Here is a 25,246-nt window from a genome sequence, read left to right as displayed (position 1 = left end):
GGCTTTGAAAAGGACACTGGGAGATACAACCCATTGCAATTGGAAGGAGTCTGGGACTTTTAATGATACCTTTTCTGATGAGTAAACCGTGTAAATTATAAATGTGATGTAGGGTTTTCGAGTGTGTTATTTAGTTAATGGGAAATACCTTTCTTTCTCTGTAATTTAACGTATTAACTACATACTAAGTGCAATGAGAAGCTTTTTATGTTGTCTGATGCAACATAAATAAGATGAGTGGAATTCAGTTGATTGGAGAATTCAAACATGTTTATTAAACAGCTAACAAATTTATACAGCACAGAGCTAACTATTTACAAGACTTGCCTCTCAGGTGTTACAGTGGCAGAGTGAGACTGGCATGTTGTCGTATGACTGCATCCTGGTACTCAGCTCATTAACATACAAAGATCTTAAAGGGACATCACTCTTAAAGGCAATCACACAACATCCCCCTTCTTTCAAAGATTATTCTCGTATGCCAAAAGCAAAAACATATAAAATTAGATAACATCAAAATTATTTACAGATGGATAGAGATTATAAACTTTATAAATACAGAGGTTGAAAAGTGCATACATCATCTTGGTGGTTCGACAACTCTTGCTCGGAGAATTTACGTCTCATCTGTTGCTGTTCTTTCTGAAGTTTCTCCCTCTCTGCATTCAGTTTCTGTTGCTCTGCCTTCAGCCTGTTAACATACTCTGTTGCTTTTCTCAAGATGACCACTTTTGAGGCCTTGTCATTCTTGGAGAGTTCCGGCACCTCATCTCGAAGAGCCAATAGACAATGCTTCACCTCATTCCTCCTCTGCCTCTTCAGAACATTGTGTGTCCATCGCCTCTCCTCATCCTCTGTGTCTGAGGGCTTGGGGCTCCAGGTTGAGGACTTGTTGGGGGAGGAGTACTTGGTCTCATAGAGATACCTGTCCATTCTGGCTCGTTGTGATGCTGGTGGTTCCCAGGAGAACAGAAGTGAAGGCGCGACATAGTTGTGCTATTGTTGGGTTTCCAAACTGCACTTTTTGATGCTGGTCAGAGTCTGGGAGCGGGTTCCGGTCCTTGGAGATTTCCCCTTGGAAATGCTCTCGTGGATGGTTATGATGTTGAGGTCTTTACATGCTGGTAGTCCCGTCACTGTTTGTCTGTTCATGTCTACTAGGTAGAACATTTATGGTTTCCATGCCGACTTGCCGTATCTGCATTGCATTGTTGTGTGCCACTGCAAGGGATGGTATGCAGATAACTTAGCAGTTGTCAGTTGTATCATTGATTTCCAACAACTCCGGTACATATCTTTGAGGATTCAGACTGGTAGGATATTTGCACTAGCACGATGTCAATCTTGACCTTGAGTGCATGTTTGCCAGCTTTCTTTGGGCACATAATTTTAATCGTGGCGAAAGCTTCCAGCTGCTTGACTTCATCAACATGGTGTGTCAGGTTCACAATGTGGAATGCTTGTTCGTCTTCTCAGCGAGAATTACTTCCCTCTGGGTCTTGTCTGAGGTCTGTTTCACTGGTGACCTCATGTATAGGCTTGCATGTATGCAGGTCTCTGGCGTTTCCTTGCTGTAGTTGCAGTGTTGCTGTGCCTGTCTTCTTTTGTCTTGTGTCCTACCGTGGCTTCTGGCTGTGTCTTTGGAGTCAGAATTCCTGCATAGATTGGCCCAGTGTCCTTTGGCACTGCGTGCCTTGCACAGGTCGTAAACTGCAGGACAACTTCATGGTGAGTGGGACCAACCACACTTATCACACAGCTTGCTTGCTTGTTTAGACCTGGGTATGATGCCGATACAGTTGGCTGCACCTAGTGCTTGCAGGTGCTGTTGTCCAGCTACAATAGCTTCATATTTCCTGCCATCCTCCAGCAGTGCATCATTGCTGTGACCTTTCTTTTTCCCCAAGAGGTCTTTCTGAAATGCTTCAAAGGGCATTGATACAATCACCAACTCCATTATTCGGTCTTACAGCTCAATTTCTGAAAAATTGCACTCGTTGCCCTTGCTACGGCATCTACTGATGAACTGGTCTATTGATTCATGTAGCTGTTGCCTGTAGGACATCAATTCTAGGCAGTGAATTTGAAAATTCACTTCTAATCTGAGTTGATCTTCCAGCATTTTCCATATCTTTGCAGGATATTTCTGGTCCTGTTCAGATAATCCAGAAGTATTGATTCTGTGCAATCCCTCATTTCCAATTGCTATTATTATTTTTACAGCCTGTTTTTCTGGTTGCACAACTACTTTGTCTGTAAAACATAATTGCATTTTCTGTTGGAACAGTTTGAACTCAGATAGGATATCCAAGGCTATCCAGTTCATGCTGGGAAAATTGGTATCTATCTTTCTGCTGTTCTTTTGCTTTAGAAACTTGTTTCTGACCTTGTTCTGTGACTCTATACTGTCTTCCCTTTAAAAAAAAATCTGTTCTGTCGACTGGTTGCTTTGATTGATAGTAGCAGGTGTTTAGCAGTGCTTGTTTGTTTATCTAGTTTTCAGCACTCCAGGCTGTCTGTTTATACAGCTGCACAATAGGCAGTTCAAGTGCTTTTTTAAAACTAGAATTGTTTATACAGCTGTTTAAGAAGCAATTCTTCATGGTTAAGTTCTTTTATGAGTTTTGTTTAAACTCAGGCTGAGTGAATGAAAGCCCTTCACGCTGGAGTGATTTAATGGTTTTTTTTAATAGCTCTAGCTATGAGCTGCATGAATGGAGGATCCCCGTGCTTTTTTCTGTCCAGTGCCTCCTGTAATGGCACGGACCTGAGCAGCCTGGGGGACCCATTGAAAACAAGTGATCAGCCTGAGATAGGGATTGGGTTTTCCTGTTTTTTTTTTACTGAGCCCTTTTAAAAGAAAAAATCAACTTTGCAAGCATCTCAAAGCTTTTTATCAATGGGAATTTCTGTACTGATGGCACACTGACTCACCCACTCACAGTGATTGATTTGCAGCCTGTTGTTCAGCTCTGTCTTCTACAGCAGGAGGCAAGATTTATTTTACACAGTTTGGGCCAGTGTTTCTTTTAACTTTCTCTCTTTTAGCTATAGGTAGTTTTTAAAGCTGTTTTCCTGTGGTCTTCAATCCTGGATTCTGTCTTCTCACCACACCTGCCCCTATGTAATTCAAAGCTTATAATGTTGACTGTTGCAACTTAAATGAGATGCGTGGAGTTCAGTTGCTTGAAGATCTCAAACAGGTTTATTAAACAGCTAACAAGTATACACAGCACAGAGCTAACTATTTACAAGACTTGCCTCTAGGTGTTACAGTGGCAGAGTGAGACTGGCATGTAGTCACATGACTGCATCCTGGTACCCAGCTCATTAGCATACAAAGACCTTAAAGGGACATCATTCTTAAAAGCAATCACACAACACTAAGTATTGCTTAGTTAATGTTGATTTGTAGTTTAGTTGTTACAGTAAAAATCTTAAAACTTAAAATCTTGTCGTGTAATTCTTTACTTGGTCTGGGGAGTTCGTACCTCTTGTTTTAAAGTTAGCGATCTCTACTGATGTCATAACACTCTGAATGTTAGGTATGAGTCCTGATTGATAGAGATTGTTGGTAGCTGTGTAATGAGGGTGTAATGGATTGAGCAGAGTGTGAAGCTAATGGGGCAGTTGGTAGGATATGGAATTAGAAGAGGCATTCACTTACCTTGACCACTTGCAGGACTGCATACAGGTCCACCTGACTTGACTCCTGGCATTGGCCTCCGTGGCTATCTGCTCTTGCTGTCTGTTCACTGTGTGTCTGGCGGGCCTCCTGGACCTTTTGGATACAGGACTTTACTCCTCATTTCCAACTCCTCCACCTGCAGTGTAGTATTGGAAACCCTGGGTGTCTGCTCTCACCCATGTTCGGCCATTCTTCTCTCTTTCCAAGGCCAAATTCATCTCAGAAAGGACTCCCAACACCTGCTGTAGATACAATGTACCTCCTCCTTAAGAGGTGCAGTATTACAAAAACAAAATACTGTGGGTGCTAGAAATCTGAAAAACAGAAAATGCTGAAAATACTCTACTGGTCTGGCAGCATCTGTGGTGACAATTTACAGAGCTGCTCTGTTGTTAGCTGATATTGTGTTGTCAATGGCTTCATCAACAAATCTACATGTAGTCGTTTGGTAGTACAGAACTTGAGAATTGCTGAAAAGAGAGACATGTTGTTGCACCTTTTCGTCTTGCACTCATCAGGACAATCTGAAAGACAACCAATGTAAGGGAAAACAACATAAGAAGAGAGTGCTGATTGATTGGCAAGTGCCATGGAGAATGCACCAGTTTCTGGTGACTGACAGTTTACTGCCAAGCTTTGTTTGAAATTTAAACCAGGCAGCTTGACTCTGACTGGTCAAGGCATTGCCCTGTGGAATGAACCAGCGAATGGCTGTCACTTATTTTGTTTAGCTGAAACAGGTGCAATGTTTGTACATGTTCTTTCTGTCTGCAAAGAAATCTACATGTTGTCAGTTGTGAGATTTTCTGATGCCTGTGTCTGCGAAGACAAGGGGAACAGAACTGATGAGTTACCGCTACCACAGACAACATCGATGGTTAGTTCGTGAATAATTTTCATTTCTCAAAATCATGCATTCCCTTTCCATGAACAAATCTGACTAGATCCCTCAGAAACTGTGCCAAGTCTTTGGATTTACCCAATGGGCTCTTCCCCTGACTGATTAGGGCCCCAAATTACAGTGACTCTCTGTGGACATCTTGAATACTTGAGATTGTGATGTTTCTCCCTTCTACTGCCCAATCCAAAGGCAGATTTCCAAACCCCACCCTCTCGGTCTCACTGGCCACTTAGGTCATCGGAACTCCAGGGGATCGTTGCAATTGCTAATGGTGGTGGCACAGCCATGAGCTCTTGTCAAGGTGCTCAATAAAACATACAGCCCTCAGTCATCACACTGCAAAATTCAGCAAACTGGCCATCAAATGACCACAACTGCAAACAAGTTAATTTATGGCAAATTTGCTGCTGTCTCATGACTGTGTAAACAGGGTCACTGTGCTTCTTTTACAACATTATTATCTGCTTGTTACAAAGCGGACACAAATACAGCAGCATATATCTGACACAACCTTTGTACTTGTGTTGCTTTGCTTAATGATGACCATGTGCTTTTCTCAGAGGAAACCTTGAATATGTAGTGGGGCAGTCAGCCACAGGCATGAGATAAGTGACATGCCTTGAAGTTTTACAATAAAACTTAATGCTGAATAAGCCAATAATTGAAGGCTTGACTGTTTTGGCTTACCAATTCAAATAAAAAGTTGTCCTTAATGAACAGCTCACCTTTTTAATTGGTTAATGTGTTTTCTGAGACACATGCCTACAACAGGGGTTTGTGTCAGCCTGCCACTGCAAATTAAACACATTCAGCAACAGAATTGGTAGGCCGGAAGCCCACCCAATACTGGGCCGTAAGCCTAATTTACATCAGACAGGAAAGCTGCTGACCCCTGCTGGGCATCCCCAAGCAGCTTGCTAGGGAAGACAATTTGATTCTGACTCACTAGCTACATTCTCCTGAGTAAGTGTCTCTGTGCTGGTGCTTGTGCAAGGAAGAAACCCTGAGGAAGGTGGTGAGGAAATGGCAGTGGTTATGGTTCTGGTAGCTAATTGCTGGGTGCCTGTGAGGTCACCATCATGGCTAGCCACATCCTGCAAGACACCTCCTATGATGTGAAACTCAGAAGAACTTGTTTATCTGCGCACATTCACACAGTGGCATATTCCCTTGTGGAAATAATGGCTGGGCTTGAGGGAAGGGCCATACTTTGAGAAAGCACATTTGAACATATGAAATTATTGGACAGGTAAAGGTGAGCTGGTCCATCAAGCCTGCCCTACACCATCATGGCTAAACACGTGTTCCCACCTTGACCTTCTCCCCAACAGTTCAAAATATCACTCCTCAGCCCACTGCTCCTCAACCATATCATCTCCTGGGAGGGACGAAACAGAGGAAAAACATAGGGCTCATAAGGGAAAACATGCTCTGTAAAATTCCTCTCTGACTCCCTCAGGTGATTGAAACTGGTTCAGGAGATCACATAGACTGAGTGTTGTCTATAAAGCCACTTAGCTTCTCTCTGATGCGATCTCTGTCCCAGTCAGGAACTGATCCAGCTTCCTCTACAAGGGAAAATCAGCACCCACCAATCAATTGGCAACACAGCCCAGAGACTCACTGCTCTCTGGGAAAAGAAGAATCACTTAATATACAGCCTATTCCTACTCTTACATAGTTTAAACTCATGTCCCCTGGTCCTCCCCAAACTGTTAAAACTCGAATTATCAACAGATACTCAACAGGGATACTACCTGACCCTTTAATTATTTTATAGACCTCTATCAGGTCATCTCTAAGTCCATACTGCTTTAAATACCATAAAGTGGACTCTACCTAGAATGACCATTTCCCAGCTTTTATCAACCTTCTGTTGTCACCTCACTTTCAATTGTGCCCTTTCCCATCGATTCTCCTGTCTGACTTACCTTCGTTACCCTTCTGAGGTCATTAAATTTTCTCATGCTCCAAAAGCTAATTATTTTATTTGGAGCTTGGTGATACTGAGACACTCAACTCAGATACATGCAAACAGTGGGTAAATGTCCAGTGATCAAATGTCACATCATCAAATCTCCAGGAATAGGTCAAACCAGAGTTGACACCTCTAATCCTGTGTATTAATAATAAAACTAAAATTGAACTCACTTTAGTTCATTTGTATCTGATTCTGTGGGCCTTATCAATCCAGGGCACTGGAACTGAGGGTGTTACCTGCAGTCTCACCCTAAGAGGAACCTGTTAACCAGAATTCCCAGGATGAAGTGCATTTGTTTAGTTTCAGTATGATATTAAGAGAGTAGCAGTTGTATGGTTATCATGGTGTTAAAAATTAAACAGATATTCGACTGAATTTACAGCATGGAAACAAGTCATTCAACACGTACTGTTTCTGCTCCACATAAGCCTCCTCCAATCCTACTTCAGTTAAACCCTGTCAGTGTATCCTTCTATACTGTTCTCATGAATTCCTTGTTGGAGTTATCAGTGACTATTTTATATTTATGTCCCCTGGTAGAAACATCGGGCTGAATTTTTAAAGCTTGCCACCTTCAAAAACGGCATGGCGCACGCACAATAGGTGCACCACTGAGCCACCACGATATTTAGCATGGCTTATTTACATGGAGGGGGCGGAATCCCCGCCCCAGATGACATAGAGGGGTGGGCACTCCATCCCCAGCAATGGCGTCCGGCGCCACCGCGCGAGCGCCGGCGCCATTTTTAAAGGGCTTCAAGCCCTTACAAGTCGCTCCACAGGTCACATCATATTTCTTTAAACTTTTCCAAATCGGAAAACAGCAGCCAAATTGAACAAGTTTGAGAGAGAAATAAATCAGCTTCTCTTCCTTCAGTTTAAATTGTCTCAGAGAGCTCTCCTTCCTTCACTTGCTGGAACAGTCTGTCTCAACTGACTGCTGTTCAGCCAAATTTTACAAGTCAAAATTGCAACATTGAATCTCTGTTCTCTCTCTCTGTATGGCTGTTGCCTGGCAACCAGAATGCATTTTGGCTCACTGAGTTTCCAAAACTTCTTAAAGATGCACTGATCTCTTTATACTCCTAAAGGTGCACCGCAATTTTCCCAAGGAGAGAAAAAAAACCACAAGACTGTGACACGTGGGAGTGATATGTAATGGATTACAGATACAACGGTAAGGAAATTAATGTTGGAAGTGAAGCAGAAAATACAGCAACTTATAGGTTTATTATTCCAGAACCTGATGTAAAATTTCCATCTAAAACATGACACTGATTTGCCTCTATTCAGATATTGTTTCTTTTATTTCACATTTCTGCATTCTTTTTAATGTCCATTCACTGACTTCACTCTCCTTAAAAAGGTGCAGCTTATATTTAATTTAACTATGTCTATACTTACACATATGAGTAACGTGTGCGAAGTATTTAACCATCCAGGAGTACAAGATTCTCTAACTGAGTAGCAGAAAGCTGGTGATGTGCGCTGCAATATTTCAGCATAATTTTTCCAAGATAAGCCTGCAAGTTTATTTACAATAACAAATAAGATTGGGTGACCACTTTGTGGAACACCTCCGCTCAATCGGAAATCATGACCCCGAGCTTCCACTTGCTTGCCATTTCAACACTCCCCCTTGCTCTCATGCCAACATTTCTGTCTTTGACCTGCTCCAGTGTTCCAGTGAACATCAACGCAAGCTTGAGGAGCAGCACCTGATCTTTTGATGAGGCACTCTACAGCCTTGCAGACTGAATATTGAGTTCAATAACTTCAGAGCATGACTGGCCTTTATAAATTTTTTTATTTTATTTCATTTCATTTTATTTTAACCATGTGTCTGTTTTTCATGCAGACAGAGCTGCTCATCATTCCACTATTAACACTTTCTCTGGACTAATGCTTTGTCTTTCACCACAAGCATTAACACACTCTTTGCCTTTGTCCCAGGACAGCTTTGTTATTTATCTCTCTTACCCTATGTCCTATCACACACTTCCCCTTTGTTCTTTTCCCCCCGCCCACCCCCTTCACTTGATTAAAACCTAATTCTTTTCTAATCTTTGCCAGTTCTGATGAAAGGTCACTGACCTGAAACATTAACCTTTTTCTCTCTCCACAGATGCTGCCTGACCTGCTGAGCTTTTCCAGCACTTTCTGTTTTTATTTCAGATTTCCAGCATCTGCAATATTTTGCTTTTATTTAAGATTATTCACAAGATCACCAGGACCCCTCTCTCTGGCCTGTAACCCACTCTTGATCTTTTCATTGAGAACTGTCGGCGTGACGTTGGCTGTCTCAAGTTCTCCGCTCCCCTTGCTCACTCTAACCTGTCCCCCTCTGAACAAGATCTGGTTTTGATCTTCCGAGTTACCTTGGTGGGATATTCTTCATTGGTAAGTGTGTGATCTAGAGATAATCCTAGATATACCGGCCTTGCTTCATGTTGCAGCCATTCTTCATCCAAAAAGATGTTGACTTTTCATTGACATGATTAAGATGGAAGCCTGACGACACTGTCTTCAACAGACTGGGCTTAAGTCTCCACTTTTTGCAGTATCCTGTCTTGTTTCAAGTTGTCCTCAATTGTTTGGTTCAAGAACAGGAGTGAAGGAGATGAGGTTTGACCAAAGGGAAGACTGACTGAAGTAAGGAGTGAAATTTGGACACCGAAACAGTACTGTACCTGAAAAGGTTTCAGGCGTTTTCTGTCCCTTTTTGCAAAATCCACTTTTTGCTTTCTCCTTGTGCCTAGTCTCTCCTGAGTCTTTGTTCTCATTGTTTAATTTCCACCCCAACTTGCGTATGAACCAGCAGAGTGAGTCAGCATTGGATCTCCCCTCCCCACCTGTGAGGGACTGCTGGAAACTGTGGACACACAGAGAATGACGACACAAAGCCATGACGCCCCATCCTGCCATGTCAATATGAACACTAAACCCTCGCCTTGTGACCTCCATGACCTTTCAGCTGAAATACTTTCTCTGGTGATTACGTTAGTGTTTGCTCAGTGAAGCATTCAAAAAGAAGAGTCGGCATAAAGGTTATGCTAAAGATAGCTGGCAGAGTGCAATCAGCACTGGAGTTAATAAATGGCACAGTATTTAATAATCTGCAGTTCATGATCATAACCAGCAGGGGGAGAAGTTTACACATGGAAAATTCCTATATTACTACAGTGGCTACAATTCAAATATCTTTTATTAGCTATAAAGCTCTTTGGGAGGACCTGAGGTCATGAAAACAACTTTTGAAATGCTACTCTTTCTTTTCTTTATCCAGCAGCTCTCTGCTTACTGGCAATATCTTCCCACTTATCCACTAGTGATTATTCTGCAGTGTTTACTCCTCACACAGGGAGCTTTGGGAGACATGTTAACAGTCACACAGCAGGGTGCAATGATAAAGGTTTGTACATTCCACACAAAGTCTCAGCCTTAGCCAGGAAAGCAGGTGGGGCTGACCTTATCATCTTTAACATGTTGCTTAAGTGAAAGCTTGCCAAAGGCAAATAAACATTTAGAGGCCACCTGCATTTTAGAACTGATTTATGCCAGAGTGATAAATTGAAGAGCTCTTCACACAGCACAGCCTGAATGCATGCTTTTGTTACAGGAGAATTCATTCTAAAGTGCAGTATCATTAGTGAACTCTCAGCTTCCCATTTCGGTTGTTATTGAGGTGAAACACTTTGAATTTGAAATCAGATCTGTTCTGCTGTGCTGGTTACCTGAGTACCAACACATCAGGGCTGAAATGGCTTGATCTATCCATTTATTTTTAATGTTCCCTATCTCTCTTTCTGCACGACACAGGCTCATACACATGCATGAACAAACACATATGGCCAGACATATACAAACACACTCATGCACACACAAACACGTGTGTAGAGACAGTTATGCACAAACATGCAAACACACAGTCATGCATGCACACACATACACAATCCTGCACACTGCTTCACATGCACACATACTCCCACACACACACGAGCACAAATAAACACGTGTGCACACATTCCACACATGCACACACTCACAAAAAACATGTGCACAATCCCACAACACACAAACACGTGCACACACACACTCCCATACACACACGCACACACACAAACACATATGTGCAAACTCCTGCATACACACTCAAACACGCACATAAATAAACATGTGTGCACACATTCAAACACATGCACAAGCACACATGCACGTTCATGCACACACAATCACGCATGTGCACACTTCCCCATACACGCAGAAACACACACACAAACACATATGCATACTCCTGCACACACACAAACACAAACATAAATACTCATGTGCAGAGTCCCGCATACACACACAGACACAGGTACACTCACACATTTCTGCACACATGCACATACACTCATATACACTCCCACACATGCACACACACCAGCACACCAACATTCATATGCCCAGCCCCACACACAAACACACATGTGCACATACACACACAAGTGCACACAAACACACATGAGCACACTCCTGCACACACAAACATATGTATGCCTGCACATGCATACTGTTACGAAAGTGCTTCCATTATATATTTTTTGAGGACTTGTGTTAAAACTGAAAAGATTCCATGGGTTTTTTTTTTACCAAATTCACCGACAGGACAAGACGTTGTTTGAAAGCCACCTGTGCTGGAGGCCACCTGTGATTTGGGCTCAGAAAACAGCAGAACCCTTGGTGACATGGAAACAAAATGGTTACAGGGAAGCCACATGCCATGGTTTATGGAGGTCAGGGGGTTGACTCTCTGTTTGAGGTTTAAACATTGGTTTTCGGTTTTAGTTGTGGTATGAACTGTTTGAAGACAGTTGGTGTATTTTTGCCAAAGAGTAAAGAAGCCACCTGACTCACCTCCTTCTCTACCTTTCTGAAGAAATCCTGCCAGGATCCAGTGTGGAAAAAAAAAGTCCCTAGTGTCATATAGCTCCTGAGGAGTTGAAAAAATTCTCCTGCGCTTCAAGTGCGTGCTAGCGGAAAAACCATAATACCACATTTCTTCTAGAAAGCCTACTAGAATAATTCTTGACATCTCCAGCACGGACTTCCTCTGAAACGATCCCAGTGACCCGTCTCCATATACCTGGATGCCAGACCAAAACAGGGACAACTGACTTCCTTCCATATCTTATTTTCATCAAGAATTAGCAAGTATTTGGCCAAAGTAGTTTTTTTTTGTAACAGACCTCTGCAGAGAGAATCTCTGTATTCTCTCCAGTGTGTGTGTGTGAGTGTAATTGGGGAACTTTCAAAAAAGGCAATTTTAATTTTTTTAAATCAATGTTCTAATGTTTTGCCTCGTTACTGATTAAGTCTTGTTTTATAATAAACTGATAATTTTGTGGTTTATTAAAGAAACCTGGTTGGTGAATTTTATTCTGGGATAAAGAGCAGAGTATATGATTGGCTGTGTTGGTAACCAAGTCAACATTTAAATTGATGTTGTGACCTATGGAGAAGTGGAATTAGAAAAGACAGTGCAATCCTCCCACCTCAGTTGTAACAACACACAAATACACATATGCACACTCCTGCACAAACTCACAAACACACACACACACTCCCGCACATGCACATACAAACACATGTGCACACTCCCGCACACACTCAAAAACACATGGACACAGTAAGGAGTCCAGTATCTAAATTCATGAAATATTATGCATGAGGGGATAGAATTTCATGGGAGGATTTCCAGATCTTCTGCTGTAACTTCCAGTGTAAACTCAGTAGGAATGGCTTCAACAGCCTTTTCTGCTGTTACTCAAGACTTCCGCTGAGGTTACAGTGGATGATCAGACAGACCCCCATTACCCCCCACAGACACTCTGCTGCAGGAATGCAGCGTCAACTTGGCTTAGCTTGCTGCGACCCTTGAGTCAGAAGGTTGTGGGACTGAGCACCACATCTGGAGTTTGAGCTTATAGCCTTGACTGACTCTCAGAGTAGTACTGAAGGGAGTCTGCATTTCCAGGGTTGCTTGAGGCTGTTTACTCAAAGCTGTTTGGATGGTTTGGGTAGATGCTAAAAATCCCAAGGCACTGCTGAAAGAAGAACAAGGCGTTCTCCTGGCATCCTGGCCAACATTCCTCCAATACGACCACAAACAGAATATCTCATCAGTCAACTCAGTGCAGTCACTGGGATCTTGTGTGCAAAATGGATGACACATTTTATTTTCTTAATTTTTCATTCTCAGGATGTGGGCATTGCTGACAAGTCCAGCATCTACTGCCTATCTCTACTTGCCCTGAGAAAATGGTGATGGGCTTGCTTTTTGAGCCGCTGTAGATATTGATACAACTCAACAGTTTGCTTGACCACTTCAGAGGGCAGTTAAGAGTAAACCACGTTGGTGTGAGACTGGAGTCACACCTACGCCAGACGGGGTAAGAATGGCAGCTTTCCTTCCCTAACAAGAACAACTTTTATTTAAAAAGCTTCCTTAACATAATAAACGGTACCAAGGTGCTTCACAGAGGTGTTAAAAAACAAAATTTGGCACCAAGCCACATAAGGAGATATTTGGTCAGATGACCAAAAGCTGGGTAAAAGAGGTAGGTTTTAAGGAGTGTCTAAAGGAGGAAAGCGAGGTGGAGGGGTGTAGGGAGGGTATTCGGGAGCTTGGAGCTGAGGCAACTGAAGGCACAGCCACCAATGGTGAAGTGATTAAAATCACAATATATAAGAGGCCAGAATTTGATAAGCGAGGATATCTTGGAGGGTTGTGGGGCTGAAGGAGATTACAGAGATGGGGAGGAGGCGAGGCCATAGAGGGATTTGAAAACAAGGATGAGAATTTTAAAATGGATGTGGTGCTTAACCGGGAGTCAGTGTAGGTCAGTGAGCACGGGGATCGATGTTAAGGAGTTGTAAACAGGCTGTCTTAGTGATGGCATGACTGTGTGGCCAGAAGCTTAGCTCAGGGTCAAATACGACACCAACAATCTGTTTCAGCCTCAGGCAGTTGCCAGGGAGAGGGATGGAGTTAGTAGCAAGGGAGTGGGGTTTGTGGCGGGAACTAACGACAATGGGCTGGATTTTACCGTAGGCAGACGGGACATCGCCACCAACGTAAAAGTCAGTGGCGAGCCCGCTTCCGCCTAGCCCGGGGATCCGACCCGCATTTTACTGGTCCTCGGGCTTTAATTGTCCCGTGGCAGGACTTCCACCTGCTTGAGGGAGGAGGACCCGCCTCAGTGAGCTGCCGGCCAATCAGCGGGCTGGTAGCTCTTAGTCCCAGCAGCCCAGCCGATGCCATGGAGCCAGGACTAGTTGGGCTTGCCTCGTCAGGGGAGTGATCGGTCTTTGCAGCGAGGCGAGAGTAGTCATTTGTGGGGGGGGGGGCATCTTGGATCCCGGGGGTGGGTTGGAAGGCGGGGGCAGTCCTCAATCGGGCACCCTGTGCCTGGCTGTCATGGCACCGCCTCGGCACGCGGAAAGGGGAAAAGCCGGCAGCTCTCCCTGGGCGGTCTTTCACATCCCCAGCACACCCACCTGCCACAGGCAAAATACCCGTGGAGGCGGGCGAGGGCCCTTAAGTGGCTGTTAAGTGGCCACTTAAGGGCCTTGATTGGCCTCGGGCGGTTGGGCCTTTCCCCCCCACCCCACCCCCGCCCAACCGCCGTAAAGTTGGCCGGGAGCAGGGTGAAAGGCCTCCCGGAGCCTCCCGCTAAATTTTACACCGCCCCTACGCCACCATCCGACCTGCTGGGGCGGCGTAAAATTCAGCCCAATGGCTACAGTCTTCCCGATATTTAATCGGCAGAAATTTCTGCTCATCCAGTACTGCATGTTGGACAAGCAGACTGACAATTTAGAGACAGTGGAGGGGTCGAGAGAGGTGGAGCTGGGTGTCAACAACATACATATGAAAACTAACATTGTGTTTTCAGGTGATTTCACCAAGGGGCAACATGTTGATGAGAAATAGGAGGTGGGCCAATGATAGATCCTTGGGGAATTCCAGAGGTGACAGTGTGGGAGTGGGAAGAGAAGCTATTGCAAGTGATTCTCTGGCTACCATTAAATAGATAAGAATGCAACCGGGTGAGAGCAGTCCCACCCAGTTGGAGGATAGTGGAGAGGTCTTGGAGGAGGATGGTGTGGTCAACTGCAGTCAGGTCGAGGAGGATATTATTGAACCATTGGGTTTATGGATGATCTGACAGCTTCATGGTTACCTTTACTAATACCAGCTTTTTATTTTCAGGTTTATTAAAACGGAATTCAAATTGTCAAATGGTCATGGTGGGATTTGAGCTGGACTACTCATCCAGTAACATAACCAGAGAGTATCATACCTGCGCCTACATAACAACACTTGCTGTTCTTCATATAATTCCATATGAGAAATGTGATAAAGTGCTGTATAAGTGCAAATCCTTCATGTTAATTACTGAAAGGCACAATACAATGTACAAATACAAAAAAGCAAAATACTGCAGATGCTGGAAATGTGAAATGTAAACAAAAAATGATGGAAATACTCAGCAGCTCAGGCAGCATCTGTGGAGAGAGGAACAGAGTTAATGGGCTGAATTGTGCCGTGAGTGTGGGGAACCCGACATTGGGATGATTTCCGGCTCCTGACCCCCGCGTGTTTCAGTAGCCCGCTCGCTGGCTTAATTTTACAGGAGGTGGCCAACCAGTATGCCACCTCCGCGCTTGCCGTCCAATTAGGGATGGCAGGTGGCCTGCGGAGGTGGGAGGGCCAATCAGGAGCCAGCATGTGAGGGAGGGTAGCAGCCTGCACTGTGGCTGCAGTGGGAGTGCAGCTACCGCGACTGAGGCAGGAGCGGGAGCACCGCAAAGAGAGGGAGGTGAGGAGGAAGAGACTGGAATGATTTTCTTAATCCCCAACACTATCAGTAGCAGCAGGTTCCAAGAGAGACTACAGCAATGGCAGGCCTTTGCCTACCCTATTTACCGATCTCATGTAAATCTGGAACCACTGGGTCCTCCCACTGTGCCCTCGTCTCCTGTGAGCTGGTCAGCCATGCACAATGCAGGGCTCCATTCCTTAATTGGCTACCCACCTCTGCTGAGTGGGTAAGTGTCAGTGCTGCAATGCCGCCCCCCATAAAAGTGCACAGAGGCGGGAACACAATGGGGAGCAAGCCTGTTTTCCGCCACTTCCCCGGCTCCTGCCCCCTCACCCCTCCCCCACCTCCTAACCTGTCTCCAAGCTGCTGGGAAAATTCCACTCAACATCTCAGAGCAATTTGAGTTCTACCTGAAACATTAACTCTGTTTGTCTCTCCAGAGAGACCTGCTGAGTATTTCCAGCAAGTTCTGCGTTTATTTCAGACTTTCTGTTTCTGATGCATTTCCTGCTTTTGCTTAAGAAAATACACAATTTACCCATCACAAAACGACTCAAAACACTGCACCACTCAGTTCCCAGAATACCGAATAGTTAAATTCAACAAAGATTAAGTTGGAATAGTTTGGTGCAGAAAATCCACTGGCCAGGAATGTTTGACACAACATTTGGTGCAAAGGTTAGTTAGCCAGAATATTTCGGTACAGAGTGCTGTCTCTCATATTTAAATGCTGGTTCCAAGCAGTAGCAGCTGCGTGCAATCCTTATCATTAAGAGGAAAATTCAGAAGGTGCAAAGATGGTGAGGGAGGCGGGAAGGATTACAGGAATTCATCAGGAGAGAGGAGCTTCTTTCTGTGTACTTTTACATTTGCTGAAGGTGCTGATTCGTGATTGGGAAAAAAAAGTCAGGGGAAGTGAGAATTTTTTTTAATGCAGCGAGTGATTATGATCTGGAATGCACTGCCTGAAAAGGAGAAAGTTGCACAATTGAGGACAGAGCTGATGAATGGAACTAAGTGAATAGTTCTTTCAAAAAATCGATAAAGACACAATAGGCCGGCGGGGTGTATAATGCTATTTCAAAGAAGAGCAGGGGAGTTATCCCTGGTATCCTGGCAAATATTTATCCCTCAGCCAACATCGCTAAAACAAATTATCTGATCATATATCTCATTGTTGTGAACCACCTCCGTCACATTTGCTACTTTGGCTTACTTTGCTTACAGGCGCTCTGTTAGTTTGGAGCGCGCACGAATGAGCAGGTCAGTGGAGTCACTGAGCAATGAATTGGTCCCTTATTATCTGTGGCAGATGGAGTTCAATATGGGAAAGTCTGCGGTCATCAACTTTGGACCTAAGAAAGATAGATCAGAGTATTTTCCACAAAAGCAAGATAGTGCAGATGTTGGACGTCTGAAATAAAAATAGAAAATGCTGGAAATACTCAGCAGGTCAGGCAGCATCTGTAGTGTTGTCGTGTTTTGAAATTGCATTCTGCATTCTGGATACTTGGGGCTGCTGTAGCACACACATGCTGGCAAAGGGAAAGTGAAAGTCAAAGAGAATAAAGAAGACTCCTTATGTTCTGCAGCCTGCAGTCTCTGTCTCACATATCTTATACAAACTTGACTAAACCTCACTCTAGTCCCGAGGACATCATAGCATCTGTGGAGAGAGAAACAGAGTTAACGGGTGGACTTTTCCTAACTTAGTTCCTGGCCAAATGATAGGAACAGTTGTGAGTTGGGCACCTGAATAACAAACCACAGGAATGGAGAGGAGACCTGGGAAGGCTGCCCCCCAAGGTCTCTCACTCTTACCAGGTGGTCCTGCTGTAGGATCTGAGGGGCTGCAGTGAGGTGAGCTCTACCAAGGATGGGAGGAGGAGGACAGTCTCTCCAATGGGCGTCTGCTGGTAAGTGTCTCTGTGTCTCTGATCCTGCAGGAGGCTGTTGTGTTTTTTTAGGTTTTGGGGAGGAGGTTTTCAGCACCGTTTTCAGCCTTTCACCCTTTTGGTGTTGGAGTTTTCCCGTGGTTGTTGTTTTCTGCTGGTTTGGGTCTTGCTGCCTATCCTGGGAAGACTTCAAGCAGAAAATGGCTGCAACCAACATCAGAGCTGCAGGCCAGGGGTGCATAACACCATTAAGGTGGCGGTGAAAGATAGTGAAGGACGTGCACCCATGGACTGGACCTTCTTCATTAAGCAAGTCCTTCTTAAATGCATTGGATTAGATGCTGTGGACATCTTCTACCTGCAGGACCTCCCCAGCAGTGGCTACTTTGATGTGATGTTCAAGAATGTGGCGGGCTGCATGAAGTTCCAAAAGGTCTTCAAGGAAAGAGGAAACCAGGCGCCGCTGTTGATACTCACGGTGGAGCCGCTCTTTACACTGCCATCTCAATGGAACCAGGTGGTGATCATCCACCTCTACAACCCCCATGTTCCTGTCGTGGATGTGCTCACTTTCCTCGCCAGGTATGTCGAGGTGGCCGGGAGCAGCACTGAGGTCAAGGACCTGTTCAACATTTTGACCAGAAAACAGCAGGTCAAGTTGACCTTGAAGGTGGACACCAGCAGAGCCATCCTCCACCCTCCCTCCAGCATCGCTATCGGGGGAAGTCGGGGCTGCTTGATCTATGTGGGGCAGCCCAGGGTTTGTTGTACCTGGGTCAAATCTGGGCACGTGGCGGTCAACTGCAGCACAGTCGTCTGGAAGAACTGCAAGCAGGAAGGCCATCAGACAAAGGACTGCAAGCAGAGTAAGTGCTGCAACCAGTGAGGTGGGGAAGGCCACCTCTATAAGACCAGCTGAAACATTGCCTCAGTTACACACAGACAGTGGGAAACAAGAAGAGGCAGGAGGAAGGAACAGTTGACATGGCTGGCGCTGCAAAGGAGACCAGCAACCCGAGCTCCACTGAGCCCCCGAGTGAGGAAAATCTGTCTAAGGAAGAAAAAAAGGAAAGGGAGCTGCAGCAAGCGGCCAAACACCAACCCTGTGCCCACAGCCTCCTCCCAGGCAGACAGAATCAATGGAGGAGGAGCCAGTAGAGGGACAACTGGGTGAGTGGCATGTGGTCATGAGGAAAACCACAAAGAAGGCGGCCCAACAAAAGGAACAGGCCCCCAACCAAACCAGGGCAAGAGGAGGCTAACATTTGAGACAGACTACAGTGGCTGCTCCTCATCGGATGAGGATGGGCAGGAAAGACGACACCAGCAAATGAAGTGGCAGAACATAAAGCAGCTGAAAGAGAAAGCCCCCCCAGCTCGGAAACACTGGAAGCAGCGAAAGACCCAGCGCACACCAATCCCAAAGCACTGAAAGCAGTGAGACGCCCAGCACAACCCAGCTCCGGAAAACCAGGAGCAGTGAAATGCCCAGCGCACCCCAGCTCCGGAAAACTGTGAATAGTGAAGTGCCCAGTGCAGCCCAGCTCTATGAAACCGGGAATAGTGAAGTGCCCAGCACACCCCAGCTCTGGGAAACTGGGAATAGTGAAGTGCCCAGCACACCCGAGCTCTGGGAAACCGGGAGAAGTGAAATGCCCAGTGCACCCCAGCTCCGGAAATCCGGGAGTAGTGAAGTGCCCAGTGCACCCCAGCTCCGGAAATCTGGGAGCAGTGAAGTGCCCAGTGCACCCCAGCTCTGGAAAACCGGGAGTAGTGAAGTGCCCAGCACACCCCAGCTCCGGAAAACCAAAAGTAGTGAAAGGCCCAGTGCACCCTAGCTCCGGGAAACCGGGAGTAGTGAAGTGCCCAGCGCAGCCCAGCTCTGGAAAACCGGGAGTAGTGAAGTGCCCAGCGCAGCCCAGCTCTGGAAGACCAGGAGTAGTGAAATGCCCAGTGCACCCTAGCTCCGGGAAACCGGGAGTAGTGAAGTGCCCAGCGCAGCCCAGCTCTGGAAAACTGGGAGTAGTGAAGTGCCCAGTGCACCCCAGCTCCGGAAAACCAGGAGTAGTGAAATGCCCAGTGCACCCCAGCTCCGGAAAACCAAAAGTAGTGAAATGCCCAGCGCACCCCAGCTCTGGGAAACCGGGAGTAGTGAAATGCCCAATCCACCCTGGCTCTGGGAAACCGGGAATAGTGAAGTGCCCAGCACACCCCAGCTCTGGGAAACTGGGAATAGTGAAGTGCCCAGCACACCCGAGCTCTGGGAAACCGGGAGAAGTGAAATGCCCAGTGCACCCCAGCTCCGGAAATCCGGGAGTAGTGAAGTGCCCAGTGCACCCCAGCTCCGGAAATCTGGGAGCAGTGAAGTGCCCAGTGCACCCCAGCTCTGGAAAACCGGGAGTAGTGAAGTGCCCAGCGCAGCCCAGCTCTGGAAAACCGGGAGTAGTGAAGTGCCCAGCGCAGCCCAGCTCTGGAAAACCAGGAGTAGTGAAATGCCCAGTGCACCCTAGCTCCGGGAAACCGGGAGTAGTGAAGTGCCCAGCGCAGCCCAGCTCTGGAAAACCGGGAGTAGTGAAGTGCCCAGTGCACCCCAGCTCCGGAAAACCAGGAGTAGTGAAATGCCCAGTGCACCCCAGCTCCGGAAAACCAAAAGTAGTGAAATGCCCAGCGCACCCCAGCTCTGGGAAACCGGGAGTAGTGAAATGCCCAATCCACCCTGGCTCTGGGAAACCGGGAATAGTGAAGTGCCCAGCACACCCCAGCTCTGGGAAACCGGGAGCAGCAACGTCCTCGAGAAGGAGTAGAGGGGAGAGACATCACCTGCACTGGACAATCCAAACCTTGCTGCCTACAAGACCCCGACCCCCACCCCCGATGTCACCCCAGCAGAACAAACCCCCCTTGAGTGACCAGGCGATTTTGCTGAGCCCAAAATCTGTGCAACAGTTTGTGAACACTCTAGGTATGCAGGAAATGGACTGGGACTTGTAATGACACTTGGAGTGGTAAGCGACTTACAGTTTTAACGGGTTTAAAGATTGCCTCCATTAACATGCATCTACTACCCGATGTGTTTCGACCTTGGACTACCTCGCCAAGGTCAAAGCCGACCTGCTGTTTCTGCAGGAGTGTGGAATACCGCACCTCAGCACTTACAGGCAATGGGCGCGATGGTGGTCCCACGGGCCATCGATCTGGTCGGAGGAATGATTCCCATTCCTCCGGCCTAGGTATTCTGCTGTGGGGAGGCAACTTCACCCTCTCTGAGGTTTAGGAGGTGATGGGCAGTCGCCTCCTTGTAGCAGCCATAATTAATAAAAATGCTCCGCTCCAGTTAATCAATGTGTACACCCGGTTCAATACAGCGAGCGGCTGACCGTCCTCCAGCAACTCCCGCTGCTGCTGGCGATGTACAGGTCTGTCATTTAGGCGGTGACTTCAACTGTATCATTGATGCAGCTGGACGATCTGGCAGGGCCAACAGTCAAACTGGACGGCACTTCCAGATTCCTGATGGAAACGGTTAAAGAGTCCAAGCTGCACAATGCCTTCAGCAATCCTGCAAACAGAGTGCCATGTAGAGACACCTGGTCAATACCGGATGGGTCCGTCTGTTCCAGGATTAACATCCTGTTGGTGTCCCATGCACTCACGGTCAGATCCACCAAAGTCAAGCCAGTGTTCTTCTCTGACCACTGCCTCTTACTGGCTGACTGTCACTTACAGTATGACCAGAGAGCTGGCCAGGGGACATGGAAGCTGAAACTGTTGACCCCAGAGTACATGAAGGAACTCAAAAGGGATAACAACGGTTGGAGAACCGTGAAACCCCTCTTTTACTCCCTGACACACTGGTGGGAAGCGATCAAGGTGAACATCGAGAGGTTTTTCATCTTCAAAGGGGTTCAGAGAATGAGAGAGAGAGACAGAGGGAAATGTCCCAACTACAGAAAAGCATGCAGAATCTGCTCCTGCTGCAGTCAATGGAATTAGAGGTCAAGGAGTGATCTCCAGCAGGCCTCGCTCTTTGCCACGGAGGCCTCCAAGATCATCTTCAGGTCCAGAGTCCGCTCTGTGGAGCAGGATGAGATGTGCTCGCGCGTCTTCTTCCAAAAGGTACAGAGAGAGAGCTCTGTGATCAGCAACCTGAAGGAAGAGGACGGCTCAGTAACGTCATCACAGCCTGACATATGCTGCCTTCTTGAACCACATCAGTCCATCTGGGGTAGGTATATCCACAGTGCTGTTAGGAAGGGAGTTCCAGGATTTTGAACTAGTGACAGTGGAGGAATGGCGATATAGTTCCAAGTCAGGATGGTGTGTGGCTTGGAGTGGTGTTCCCATGCATCTGCTGCCCTTGTCCTTCTAGGTGGTAGAGGTCGCGGGTTTGGAAGGTGTTGTCTAAGGAGCCTTGGTGTGTTGCTGCAGTGCATCTTGTAGATGCTGCCACTGTCCGTCAGTGGTGGAGGGAGTGAATGTTTGTAGATGGGTGCCAATCCAACCTGCTGCTTTGTCCTGGATGGTATCAAGCTTCTTGAGTGTTGTTGGAGCTGCACCCATCCAAGCAAGTGGAGTGTATTCCATCACACTCCTGACTTGAGCCTTGTAGATGGTGGACAGGCTTTGGGGAGTCAGGAGGTGAGTTACTCGCTGCAGGATTCCTAGCCTCTCTCCTGCTCTTGTAGCCATGGTATTTATATGGCTACTCCAGTTCAGTTTCTGGTCAATGGTAGCCCCTAGGATGTTGATAGTGGGGGATTCAGCGATTGTAATGACATTGAATGTCAAGGGGAGATGGTTAGATTCTCTCTTGTTGGAGATGGTCATTGCCGGTACTCGTGTGGCATGAATGTTACTTGCCACTTATCAGCCCGAGCCTGGATATTGTCCAGGTCTTGCTGCATTTCTACATGGCCTGCTTCACTATCTGAGGAGTCACGAATGGTGCTGAACATTGTGCAGTCATCAGTGAACATCCTCACTTCTGACCTTATGATTGAAGGAAGCTCATTGATGAAGCAGCTGAAGATGATTAGGCCTAGGACACTACCCTGAAGAACTCCTGCAGTGATGTCCTGGAGCTGAGATGATTGACCTCCAACAACCACAACCATCTTCCTTTGTGCTAGGTATGACTCCAACCAGTGAAGAGTGTTCCCCTTGATTCCCATTAGCACCAGTTTTGCTAGAGCTCCTTGATGCCATACTCGGTCAAATGCTGCCTTGATGTCAAGGGCAGTCACTCTCACCTCACTTCTTGAGTTCAGCTCTTTTGTCCATGTTTGAAGTAAGACTGTAATGAGGTCAGGAATTGGTGAATCCCAAACTGAGCATCACTGAGTAGGTTACTGCTAAACAAGTGCCGCTTGATAGCAATGTCGACAACACCTTCCATCACTTTACTAATGATCGAGAGTAGACTGATGGGGTGGTAATTGGCCAGGTTGGATTTGTCCTGCTTTTTGTATACAGGACATACCTGGGCAATTTTCCACATTACCAGGTAGATGACAGTGTTGTAGCTGTACTGGAACAGCTTGGCTAGGGGCGCGGCTAGTTCTGGATCACAAGTCTTCAGTACTATTTCCTCACATCTCTCCTACATCTCTTGCACAAAACATTAAAACTGTGTCTCCTAGTCTTTATGCAATCAGCTAATGGGAGCAGCTTTTCTTTGTCTACCTTATACAAACTTGTCAAAATCTTGTACACCTCTATCAAAATTCCCCTCAATCTCCTTTGCTCCAAGGAGAACAACCCCAGCTTTTCCAACCTAACATTGTAGCTAAAATCCTCATCCCTGGAATCATTCTGGTAAATCTACTCTGAACCCTCTGATGGACCTTCACATGCTTCCTAAAGTGTGGTGACTGGAACTGGAAGCAATATTCCAGTTGTGGCCTTACCACAGCTTTATGAAGGTTCAGCATAACTTCCCTGCTTTTGTGCTCAATAACTCTATTTATGAAGCCCAAGATCTCATATGCTTTTCGAACTACTCTCTCAATATGCCCTGCCACCTTCAAAGATCTATACACATGAAACCCCAGGTCCCTATGTCCCTGCACGTTTTTTGAAACTGTGCCATTTAGTCTATATTGCCTCTCCCTATCCCTTCCGCCAAAATGCATCACCTCACAATTGTCTGTATTAAATTCCATCTGCCACTGTTTGCCACTCCTCCAAGTTTGGTATCATCAGCAAAATTTGAAATTTTACTCTATATTCCAATATCCAAGTCATTTTTTTTATTTGTTCAGGGGATGTGGGCATCACTGGCTAGGCCAGCATTTATTGCCCATCCCTAATTGCCCTTGAGAAGGTGGTGGTGAGCTGCATTCTTGAACCGCTGCAGTCCATGGGATGTACGTACACCTACAGTGCTGTTAGGAAGGGAGTTCCAGGATTTTGACCCAGTGACAGTGAAGGAACAGTGATTTAATTTCGAGTCAGGATGGTTTGTGGCTTGGAGGGGAACTTGCAGGTGGTGGTGTTCCCATACATCTGCTGCCCTTGTCCTTCTAGGTGGTAGAGTTCGTGGGTTTGGAAGGTGCTGTCGAAGGAGCCTTGGTGAGTTGTTGCAGTGCATCTTGTTTATGGTACACACTGCTGCCACTGTGCGTCGAAGGTGGAGGGAGTGAATGTTGAAGGTGGTGGATGGGGTGCCAATCAAGTGGCTGCTTTGTCCTGGATGGTGTCGAGCTTCTTGAGTGTTGTTGGAGCTGCACCCATCCAGGCAAGTGGAGATGGCTCCTGACTTGTGCCTTGTGGATGGTGGACAGGCATTGCAGAGACAGGAGGTGAGTTACTCGCCGCAGAATTCCCAACATCTGACCTGCTCTTGTAGCTACAGCATTTACGTGGCTGGTCCAGTTCAGTTTCTGGTCAATCATGACCGGCAGGATGTTGATAGTGGGGCTTTCAGCAATGGTAATGCAACTGAACATCAAGGGGAGATGGTTAGATCCTCTCCTGTTTGAGATGGTCATTATCTGGCATGTATGTTGCGGGAATGTTACTTGCTACTTATCAGCCCAAGCCTGAATGCAGTCCTGGTCTTTTTGCAAATAGACACGAGCTGCTTCAGTAGCTTAGGAGTGGCGAATGGTGCTGAACATTGTGCAGTCATTAGCGAACATCCCCTCTTCTGACCTTATGATGGAGGGAAGGTCATTGATGAAGCAGCTGAAGATGGTTGGGCCTAGGACACTACCCTGAGGAACTCCTGCAGTGATGTCCTGGGACTGATGTGATTGTCCTCCAACAACCAAAACCATCTTCCTTTGTGCCCAGTATGACTCCAACCAACGGAGGGTTTTCCCCAATTCCCATTGACTCCAGTTTTGCTAGGGCTCTTTGAAGTGTGATGGAAATCCCACATGCCCAATGGAAAATATTAATTTTGTTGTACAGAAGTTTACCTGAAACCTTTTACTGGACATTATTACAAATAACTTTTAAAAAGCAGAACAGAGCAACTAGAAATGTCCACGCACAATTTGCATATGAGAAGCCAAAGGTTGGCTGGGAGACAGAGGTGATTACCCAGTCTAGCCAGAACATTGGGGGTGCTCCCTGGTTCAATTACCTAGAATGATTTTGTCAATGTTGATCGTCAAAAGCCGTTGACACCCATTGACTTTGAAAGGGCCACCCCTGCACCCCCACCAAGGATGTCTGAACAGCCTTGAATTTTAAAGATCATTCCAAAAACTTCCATTTCAAACAAAGAGGTGCTCGCATGACATGACTACCTGTGTAACTATGAGAGTTCATGAACTGTGCCTCAAGAAAGCAGAAAATAACTGAACTCCAAGGAAGGAAGATATCTCTCTCTCTCCCTCTCCAGCAAAGTCCCAGGAAAGCCTCGGCTGCAGCTAAACCTCAAATCTACAGATCCTCACAGTCATC

The 25,246-nt window shown here is 46.2% G+C and overlaps 1 protein-coding gene across 3 annotated transcripts in view; it reads right to left on the bottom strand.

The window, feature by feature from the left end:
• Positions 1-289: 289 nt before the first annotated feature.
• Positions 290-25,246, bottom strand: part of LOC137384067 (N-myc proto-oncogene protein-like) — a 37,935-nt gene continuing 12,978 nt past the window's right edge. For 2 of the 3 annotated variants that reach the window (XM_068057635.1, XM_068057636.1), the window contains exons 2-3: positions 3,668-4,212; positions 290-2,253 (exon numbers count right to left, since the gene is read on the bottom strand). In XM_068057635.1, the coding sequence (XP_067913736.1) occupies positions 550-933 (384 nt within the window). In that variant the 5' untranslated portion in view covers positions 934-2,253; positions 3,668-4,212 and the 3' untranslated portion in view covers positions 290-549. The remainder of the gene's footprint in view (positions 2,254-3,667; positions 4,213-25,246) is intronic. The other variant, XM_068057637.1, reaches the window with a different exon arrangement.

This window comes from Heterodontus francisci, chromosome 25 (assembly GCF_036365525.1).
Source record: "Heterodontus francisci isolate sHetFra1 chromosome 25, sHetFra1.hap1, whole genome shotgun sequence".
In the NCBI taxonomy this organism is placed as follows: domain Eukaryota; kingdom Metazoa; phylum Chordata; class Chondrichthyes; order Heterodontiformes; family Heterodontidae; genus Heterodontus; species Heterodontus francisci.
The sequence above is the reverse complement of the archived record's forward strand: the minus strand, read 5'-3'. Positions and strand labels throughout refer to the sequence as shown.